Genomic DNA, 10917 nt, shown 5'->3' with positions numbered 1-10917 from the left:
TCTCCCTTAATAATAAAAAGTTTCATTTAAAAACTGCATTTTGTGTTCAGTTGTGTTGTCATTGACTAATATTTACATTTATTTGAAGATCTGAAACATTTAAGTGTGACAAACATGCAAAAAAATTAGAAATCATTAAGGGAGCAAACGCTTTTTGACACCACTGTATCTTAGCGCTGTCACTGTGTGGTTGTAGATGGCCACAATGTACATGCGTGGGCATCTCATGGATTTGCATATGTATTCCATTTTCCACCCAATTAGATTGTAGCTTCAGCTATGACATAAATAAGTGGGTTATTGATACAATCTGTATACATGCACGCTAAATAATGCTAATTTTGACTGGCCACACACACAAGCCAATATATAAGTAATTGAGTAAAGGTATTTTATTGATCAAAAATTGAGGCAACTCTGTCTCTGGTGAAACACGTGAGTGACATACTACAGAAAAACAAGATGGAGTCACAGCAAGACAACACCCCAAGCCCTGGGAGTCTTCCAGCTGGTGTTCACCACACCATCTGTGGACCTGTTTATCCAGTGCTCATGTGAAACGTGTATATGCGTGTGTGTGTGTGCGCTTTGCATATTGTTTTTCGCTCGGACTGCGGGGTCTTGAGAAAACGTCCTATTGAAAAGCAACAAACTGAGCAGAAAAGAGAAATGTGCTCTTCTGCAAGCTGACCCAATTAATTACAGCAGTGAACACAAAGCAAAATGGAACTTTGCACATTCATACGTTGTATCCTCACCGGACACAACATAAGGTACAATTGCACAACTGAATAAAGAGCTGTAATGCTGTAATACTGCACAGTTTGTACTTGTAAATTCCTTACGTAGTCCCTCTACTTCTTGGTCGTCAGTATTGGCAAATTTGTAAGGTGATTTTTGATGCGCCATTGAAAGAGAAATGTAGATACATACACGAGATATAATACACAGAGATACACACAGCTACAACATAGAGCTACTGGCCAGATTAGCCGACGGACAGTTTTACCAAGAGTTTTCTGGAGATTCTTTCAAGTTCAAAGATATTCTTTGATGCTCGTTGTCATATAAAAAGCACCTCAGCTGCTGATTTCTTCCTTTGCTCTCAACACACATCCACAGTCCAGGACAACACTTTTTGAAATTGCTGCTACATTGGACAACTTATCCAGCTGTGCGTCGTGCAGCGTCTGCACTGGCCTCTACACAGACATCCTCATTTTATAAGGTACGCAGAACAATTCCTTCTTTGCTCATTTTTTTTTCGTTTTACACTCGCCTTGTCAATACTTTGCACATGTTATATATTGTAGGTTTACACATCTTTTTATCTCTTTTTTAAATGTATTTTTATACACTATTTTTCATTTTTTTTGTGATAGATATATTCACTAACTTCTTTTTTTTTTATTTCTTATTTTTTTTGTCTCTCATGTCTTGCTTTGGTTGTTTGATTTTATTTTGTGATTAAGTAATTAAGTTCATTATGACATTTTTGCAAACATTTAGCAAAAAAAATGTGAATTTCCTTTGGAGATTAATAAAGTATCTGTCTTTGTGTGTGTGTGTGTGTGTTTTTCGTAGAATGGAGCTAATTTTACAGACTGGTGCTGTGATAAAATCTGTCCCCAACCTTATTAAGGTCATAGCCACAAAAAATTTGCTAAATATTAAAAAGTGGGCCCTTAAGGCCCTGTCACACCTTGACGATTTATCCAGCGTACGCCAACGTATGAAAAATTTGGCCAATACGCTGGCGTACGTCGAATAAGTTATGGGTAAGTTTTGTATAAGTTAAGAGCACGCGGAAGCACGCCGGCATACGTCGTAGTACGTCCAAGTCGTCCAAAAATTTTGTGCATGCACAAACCTTTTCGACGTATGTCAACGTATGATTCATACGTCCCGCATACGCGGGCAATAAGTTATGCGATTGTTGACGCCCGTTCACGCACGTTATTTGTAAGTTACGCACAAGTCGTAATACGTCAACATATCTTGAGACAAAACTGTGTCTTCTTGGCTCTCTTCTTGGCAAGCGTTGGCTGAGAGGAGATGGAGACCGCTGGGGAAGCAGCTTCCGATACCATTGACGATACCATTGACGATGCCTGAGAGACCTTAGAACCTGCGTCATCTCCATCAGAGTGAGAGTGGGAGGGGGAGGTTGTGGGTGGTGATGGATCCCTCCATCACTGCCCTGATACTTCTTGGCAGCGGGCTTCGAAATTTTCTTCGGCATGATGGTGATGTTGACACTGCGATGTCTAATGAGGTGAGTCATCAAGTGGCAGCCTTTTTATAGGCTACGGCACGTCATCGTCGGCCATACGCTGCCGCGCATTTTGTATAAGTTAGACTGGCGTTGGGCATAAGTTGTGAACGCCGGCAACACGCTACGCATTCGTTGGTATAAGTTGTCTATAAGTTATAGAAACGTTCTATAAAAGTTACTAATACGTCATGTATACGTCCAACTCGTTATGAATACGCTATGTATACGCCCAAAATTGGAAAAAACGTCAACAGTTCATTGTATGCCATCCAAATGATCACGTCGGGCATGCGCTGGCTAAATCGTCAAGGTGTGACAGGGCCTGTAGAGAGGATGGCACCGTAGAAGCTGCTTTAACTCAAACCAGCACCGTGGCGGCCATTTCCAAAATTATTTCATTGGCAACTTCTCCCTCCCCACAGCCCAATTGTCTTTTTATACTGGCACTGAGTTCGAGGTACCACATCCTTTGGTTATGGAAGGAAGAAACCTCCTTTTCCCACCCAGTGAGGTCTTCAGCATTTGTGCCATTCTCGCCATGGATCAGGTGGATAGACTGGTCACCGTCATATTTGCGTCATATTTGAGGTATGGTTCTCACATTTTACATAATCCACAATTTTATTTCTTTTACTTCTGGCTCAAGTCCTATCTGGAGGACAGGAAGTACTTTGTTGGAATTGATAACTGTGTCAGATGACACACCAAGGTGGAGCTGCACACGTACAACACCCTCTACTGGTAGCAGTAGTGAATACAATAACAGACACATACAACAGAGCACGGCTAGATCACTCAACACAAGGACGCACAACACAATGCGCATTCATACGCTGTTAAAAAAAATTGATGCAAAATTGCACTTAAAAAATCCGCGAAATAGCGAATCCGTGAAAGGTGAACCACAATGTAGCGAGGGAACACTGTACTGTATTGCATTAACACACATTCAGTACATTTGCAGTGCCTCACACATATTACACACTTACTCCTTAATGTATTTATTTCTTAGGCCACTGGTCGTTGTAATTGTTCACATAATGTAGCTGACTTGTGTGTATTTAAAGGGCCTGGGATCAATTCGCATTCAATGCCACCTGCAGTTGTCCCATGACTGCCTTTGACCAGTCCGAGGTGTAGTCTGTTTAATGCTAAGGGTATACTCTCACTGGGCCATTTGACCCGTGCTTGGGACCACTTAACACCCCAAGTGTGATACATTTGGCTAGTGTGAGCGCTCTAAGCTGCGGAACTAAAGAGAGTGACTGAAAATGCGACATGAAATATGCGTAACGTTGGAGAAATATGGTGGTGCACAATGAAGCGAACGGGCCGAGGCACAAATGCTTAGAGACAGGCCAGTGGGGAACATGGGAGGAAGGGGGAATTGCTCTGAAGTCCGGCACAGTTTGAACGGCCACCCTTAGAGCCTGTCCACAGGGAAATGTTTTCAGGTCGAAACGGTAAAGTATTATATCATTTCAGCCTTTCAAATGCAGCTGAGTGCATGAACTGCACACATTCATGCCTCGTTAATAGGCTTAGTTTACTGCATTAGCTACAACAAAAATAATCATTTGCATTTAGATATTACAAAAATAAACCTGTCTTTCTACGACTGATTTTGTGATGCTTTTTAGTGTAAATCATTTACGTGTTTGATGCCGTCCACTATACAGCGAAAACCTAACACTGCAAAATAACAGCTGTTTCTTTTGGCTAGCAGTGGTTCTCAATTATTTTCTGAAATGCCCCCCCAGTTTGAAATACTATTGAGAAACTGATAACTGATAATATCTATTTATTTATATCCAGTGGTGGAGCTACGGCCACCCCACTGGCCATCTAGACATTTCAGGTATCAACTTATTGCCACCCCTATGTAAGTAATGGTCTCACCTTGGCCACCCCAATGAAAAATGTCACCGTTTATCTGTACTGTACAGACTCAACTTGAAACTGAAAATGCAACAAAATGGAGAGCTGTGACGCACAAAAGTCAAATTGCATGTCGAGTACGTTCAATTTGTACATGTTGGCAGGTTTGCAGTAACACTGAAAGTACTCCCTGCCTCTCATCTAGAAGCGCTGGGCTAACAGGACATAGCTGGTGCTGTGTGATTATCTCTATGATGACTGAAGCTCGTACATGTCTAAGCCTCAATGTATTATTTACTTTCTTTCTTTTACAGATATAAATTAAGACATTTAATACTACAAGTGCGCAGGGGGAGAAACATCCTTCCCTTCTCGGATTACTGTGACAATAAGCTTTACTTAAAGGCCTCATGTTTGCAGGAGATGACTTTAAACTTTCAAAGTCTTTACTGTAATGCAAGAACTACAGTGGGAGGAGTAATGTGATATTCTGTCTTGCTCCTTTAAAAGAAAACTACCATTACAATGCAGACCATTGTCTTTGCAATGGCGTTAAAATACAAAATCAGTAGGGGATCAAGTCTGATTTGCCCCACTGTAAGTGTGCTAAGAGCTTAACAATAAAAATACTTCAGGGCCATCCATGTTTTCAAGTATTTTATCGTGTCAGCCTGTCAGCCACACAGAAACTGTATTTTAAAATGGCTTCCAGAGTGGGAAAGTCTGAAAACACCTGTTTGTCGTTTCTGATTAGACAAGCAATCCACTGCTCTTTTAAAAAACGATTACGTCGTTGGTGACCCATCTGCGTCACGTGACCATAAGTGAGCTTTGATAACATAATGCCTGAATATTTCGGTGTCATGACTCACCGCAGTCGACTTTTTGCTGGTATTTTTTTGTCTTACACTCCCAAAATGATGCGCATGTAATTCCACTTTGTCTTAAGTCTAGATGGGCGGAGGTCGACGGACTTATGCGGATGCGTTCTTCTTCTGGGGTATGGTGCGTCACGCGGTTCCGTCTGCGTGTCTGTTCACAGCGCCACACGTAAATGTGCCATGTGTGTTACATCGTTTTCACTCAGTGAGCCGTTGAAGTATGGATGCAAATTTTTTTCCACCAGTCCAAAATTTAAAAAAAAAAATAAGAGCGTTCCCATGTGGACAGTGCCCCGAGTTCTTACACAGGCAAAGAGAGAATAAGTCCAAGTTCAACAACGTCATCTTCAACTGTAGTTTATTTTTATTAAAAAGACCAGGGTGCAAATATGAAATTAAAAAAAAATAAAGACAAGCATATCATTTTTAAGCATTTAATACAAACTTAACAATATAAACTATTTCAGTCCCTCTTGACATGTAAGACACTGACTCAAAATACTTTGTTATGCCGTATTTTTTATCAAGTATTGCACAATGTAGGTACAAAATTAATATTCATACGATTACATTTGTTGTCCATAGTATAGCAAAATCTTTAACTTCTTAACAGAAAATACAGTTCATCTTTCAGAAATAGCAAATATTCTTACACTTGAGTTCCACCACTAAAGGAATACTCTGTACACAATCTTTAGAATATCCGATGTTTTTTTTTTTTTTTTTTTTTTTAAAGATGGATTTATTTAACAATTATCTTTTAAAAAAGAAAAATAAGGAAAAGCTGCTGCAGCCATCACAGATCACTGGAGTAGTAAAAAGATATAAATGCAACACCATGTCATAGAAACAATATATACTCTGGTATCTTACAAACTCTGTACTAAATTAAATTATACCATTAGAAAAAGACCAAGTAACCCCCACTAAGTAGTGCCAATTCCTTCTTTAAATAAAAAAAAAATTAAAAAAAAAAACCTTGTCTGACCACATTTAAAATACTGTAAGAGGCCAAAACTTGAAGCTTGTGGGGTTTTTTTTCCTTCATTATTTCTTCTTTCTTGGAGTATTTTCCTCAACGTGGTGTTTAAAAAAAAAAAAAAAAAAAAAAAAAAAAAAAAAATTGTGCTTGGTTGGCAAAACGGGAAAAGAAAATGTATGTTGAGCTTGGATGTGTTTGCACAACAAGCTTTTTTTAGTTGAAACAAAACGCAAGGGGTTCGAGTAAAAAAAAAACAACCAAACACACACCCTTGGGCACATGCGCTTGATGGACCAGACGCTATCAGTCCAAGTTCTAAAGTGTGCGTTTCGGTTTTCCTTCTTTCGAGCCACCGTCATTCATAAATAAACATCTCTGATGAGTTTAGTTAGCCATGACAGGCTGGAATTGCTGGTTAGAATACTGCATGTTGCTCAGACTGAAGTTGAGGCCATCCATGAGGGACTTGTCGTTGAGGCTTCCGTAGGCTGTGAACACGTCAAAGGCGTTGTTGTACGGCAGAGGTCCGAGCCCCAGGGAGCCCTCGCCGGGGAACACAGCTCCGGGGCTGGCCTGACCCTGGAGATTGGGGAACACAAACTCCTTGGCATTGGGGGAGAGAGCGGTGGCCTTCTGCTGCTGCTGCTGTTGTTGTTGTTGTTGTTGCTGTTGCTGCTGCTGCTGCTGTCCCAGGCCCAGCCCGTACAGTGAGTGCATGGAGGTGGAGATGGCTTTTTGCTTAAGGAGGGTGTTGACATTCAAACCCAGGTTGCTGATGGGGGATGAGCGGGCCACCTTGTTGCTACTCCCACCGGTGGCGTTGCTGCCGCGGCCGCTGCTCTTCATTTTGGTGGATCCGAATTTGGTGGCGGCAAAGGTGGCAGTGGTGAAGGTCAGGGGTTGGGTCGAGCGAGGCATGAAAGAGGGGCTGACGGCGGCTGACTGCCCAAAAGGAGGAGAGGGGGAGCTGGACTCTGAGGAAGGCCCAACGGGGTCAGTGATTGGCATAAAGACCTGGGCCTCGGGATTAAAGCTGTTCTTGATCTCCTTGTCCAGCTCGGCGCCGTTCTCGCCATTATCATCTACATACAGCACCTTGACCGGTCCCTTCTCTCCGATCTGGTAGGAAACCTCAAACGGGTCAATCCACACGCTAAGGTCCTGAGGGAGATTATTTCGGACATCTTCAATGTCTAGCCCGCTCTCTTTGGCTGCCTGCTCCACCACAGGGTCCACCTTCTCCCCTACGTGGATGCACCTGTACCCCGAACCCTTGTATGGCTTATCTGGATACCAGTGGCCTTCATATTTTTTCCTCAGCTGGCTCTCGAGCTCTTCGCCAAAGATGTTCACACGTCGTCGGGGGAGTTTGTTGTATAAATAGGAAATAATAAAGTTGAGTGCTACTTGAATTTCAAGCTGCATAGCTGCTTTAGTGACAGGTCGATGTCTTCTTTTTTCAGAGTAGGTTTTTCTTCCTCCGCAAAACTGCAAAAACCTTAAAAGGCAGCAGTAATCAGTGAGATGGAAAACTGTGAAGATTGGGTTGCTGTGGCTCAAATGAATGTCCTTCCTAAAAACAGGATGAGGTTTTGGACCCTGAAAAACAAGAGCAGAAAAAAAAGTCAATTAATCAACAAAATGCAGGTCTTGACAAGCAGGTGAGGCAACACAAAGTGCACGTCTTCATTACACCCAGCAGGTGCACCGTTCTTCTGTGGTCTCTACTAGTTTAAAGAGCAACATCATGACAGTTAATAGCTACACACGCAGACCTCTGCTATGGCAAAATGTATCCAAGCCACGTTAATGTGCTCAATACCACACTGGAATGGAAACAGGTGAGCAAAACATTCATAGACAGATTTTCCCCGTCCCTTGATTGAAACCCTACAGACCAACACAAGATAAATAGAGTGAGCTGACCCAGGCGAGCAAAAGGTAGCACACCAGTAACTCTGCATTACTTTAACAGTGTTTACAATTGCTGTACTCAACATCACTAGTCTGCATTCACGTTAACATGATCATGAAAAAAACGTTTACCTCCTGGATTTAACTAAGTAAATAGAATAATTCTTGCATGGCTGATCATGTTTGAGCTGGAAACAGGTTATTTCACATCCTCGAGTCGTGGAAAAGCCGTTAATCTGCGTCAGAAGGGTCAAATTGTTGGCATCTTTGAAAAGGAGACTGTTGAAACTACTATGAGAACTCCCCAACGCATTACTAAAAAGTGCTAGGACCGTTGCACAGTGGTCCAAATCTCATCATCAATACACGTTCTTGAAAGTAAATGCAACTCTAGACAGAAAGAAATGTGGTGACATTGTAGAAGCTTGTGAATGTGTGCCAGGGGAAAAAAAGGGTGTCTAACAATATATTATGCTTCAGCGTAGTCACTGTGCTGTCCCTTCAGAAACGTTCTTGATCCTTTCATAGGTCTTCATCGTGGGAGAATGAACAGAATAAGATTTTCATTGCATAGTATAACTGCTGTTTTACCATGCACATGACAATAAAACTCTCTTGAATCTGGGTTCAGTGCGTGATGTGTAATTCTCTGACACAACACTAGGGGCGGTGTTTTCTGGACCATCAACCACCACTTGTGTCGACTATATAGCTTGCTAGCATGAGGAGGTGGAACTAATCGATGCGTTATACCAGTGTCTCCAAACCTTTTCTACTTTGTGTACCCCCAGAGCCTTTTTGTACCCCCCCCCCCACTCATACGTGTTGATAATACTCCAAAAGCAGAATGTAACTGTTACAGTTTTGGCGCAGCTGTGCCACAGGTTATTGTCTCCCTGTGGAAACTAGTTGTAGCGCACATGTTCCATTTTATTGTCTGGCTTAATATGAAATGCCATCCGTCCATTTTGTATGCAGCGTACACCCTGGACTGGTTAATATGAAATGACTGGGAATATTTACTTATCTTGGAAATGAATTTCTTAAATGCTTCCATGCACCCCCTGCAATTTGCTCACGTACCATTAGGGGTACACCTACCCCTGGTTGGGAATGATTGTTACCAGTCACTTTTCTTGCAAATGTGGATACAAAAACCTCAAAGTCGGCATTGGCCAAGTTTGGCTGTACACTGTCTGAATGGAAATATACCAAAAGCAAACCAATCAAAGCCTTTACGGTCCTCATTGAGACCTTTCTTTGTAGCCAGACTGTATATTAAGATGGAGGTATTGTTTGTTTGACATGTATATGTAACAGGTGAGGATTATGCGGGCTAAAGCTTGACATGCTTTTTATTTTGTTTTGAATACATTTGCATAATATAATCTGTTAATTAATTGCTCATTAGGTTTGCAGTCAAATGACAGAAATTGAATCAAATGACCTGGTGTTGGATTAATCCATTAGTATAAAATTGCAAAAGGAAACACACTATATTGAGCAGCACTGTCATTACAATGAGGCTGTGATCTAAATAATAGCGAAAGGCATTTATTGTAGAAAACGGGCACTCCTCGTCTTTAATATGCAACAGTCAGTTGCAGTGCTGCACCTCAGCTGGTCTATAGCAGTCTGCTATTAATAAACACAAGCCACTGAGTCACAAACGGTGTCAGCAGTGTGTTCCTCAGCGCCCTTGTGTGACAGATAAAGACACCCATGGGTGACCTCTGCGGACAAAAAGTGTCAATAACCACAAGCTTTTTTTTGTTTTAAAAGGACATGTTCGGACAAAACGCCCAAGCCTGGGCGTCGGGGTGGAGCGTTATGCCTGAGGACTACCCAGCCTTGCATCCATCGAGCTATAACAGGACACACATTTGGACGATGCGGTTACATAATCAACATCCAAAGTCCAACCATGACTAAAAAAAAAAAAAAAATTAAACAAGAAAACGCCACACTTCACAAAACTCCTGACATCCCGGAGGACATTTATAGAAATATATGTGCTTCATCATCATCTCTGAAGACATTGGCATGACTAGCATTAGCTTGACAGCTTGCTGTGAGGGGCGTGAAAGCCAGCAGCGCTAGCTTGGTTTTATCTCTTCAGGCAGAAACACTGTTAATGTGTAGCTCGACCGTCTGGTTATCATTCGCGGTGTTTACCGAGTCAACGATTAAGAAGGGTGGTGACAAGAACCAAAAAAGCGTCAAATGAAGTAAACTCACGTTCACCTGGTGGTTGTAAGCTAGCTACGTAGCATTTCATTAGATGGTGCCTCTAGTTAGGATATTCGACAAATGGTACGTGACTAACATTTAACAGCAGCCTTTTACTGCCTGAAAACGCGAGGAGTCACAAGCATACAGTTATCAATTCCCATGATGAATTCGTTTAATTGTAAGCCGTTATTTTCGACATAGTATGTACTTACATGGAAAATTACAGCACGTCCTCCTTGCAATTGCAGGCTTCCGCTTCAGTATTATAGACTTCAAAAGTGCAATTTTTTTCCAGCGAAGTACAAAACGATTACGTCGATGTTGTGTGTCTATGTTCCAGGCGAGTTTTCCTTGTGTGGGTGGGGGGGTATTTGCTAGAGTCCAATCCAAAATAACAGCTCAGGTGACTCCCCCTCAGCCTGGGAGTTAATACAACTCTGCCCTTTAAAAAGTGATGGCGACTTGTTTATATGGTATCCCTCCGCCACGGACATGGTGGAGGTGGTGATGTGGCTCACAGAGGTCGACACCCAGTAGAGCGACTCGATTGGCTAAACGTATTACGTCATCAACAACCACTAAAGCTGGACCTACTGATTGGATGATGTTGTGCTCAATCAACCGCGGTGGGCTCTATTTACGGCAGTGCTTTGCCTTTAATGTGGTATGGACTATTTCACTTGGTTTTAATGATTAAAAAGCGGACTTTCGACCTAAACGTGATAAAAGTAACACATATTAACACAATTTTTATT

General features: G+C 41.9%; 1 protein-coding gene across 1 annotated transcript; it reads right to left on the bottom strand.

Moving 5' to 3' along the window:
- Positions 1–5375: 5375 nt before the first annotated feature.
- On the bottom strand, positions 5376–10615 carry tob1b (transducer of ERBB2, 1b). The gene is made up of 2 exons (XM_054757184.1): positions 10375–10615; positions 5376–7615 (listed from the first exon to the last, which is right to left on the bottom strand). The coding sequence occupies exon 2, from the start codon at positions 7439–7441 to the stop codon at positions 6401–6403; it is 1041 nt and encodes a 346-aa protein (XP_054613159.1). The 5' UTR covers positions 7442–7615; positions 10375–10615; the 3' UTR covers positions 5376–6400.
- Positions 10616–10917: the final 302 nt, after the last annotated feature.

The sequence above is a fragment of the Dunckerocampus dactyliophorus genome, chromosome 2 (assembly GCF_027744805.1).
Source record: "Dunckerocampus dactyliophorus isolate RoL2022-P2 chromosome 2, RoL_Ddac_1.1, whole genome shotgun sequence".
In the NCBI taxonomy this organism is placed as follows: domain Eukaryota; kingdom Metazoa; phylum Chordata; class Actinopteri; order Syngnathiformes; family Syngnathidae; genus Dunckerocampus; species Dunckerocampus dactyliophorus.
The sequence above is the reverse complement of the archived record's forward strand: the minus strand, read 5'-3'. Positions and strand labels throughout refer to the sequence as shown.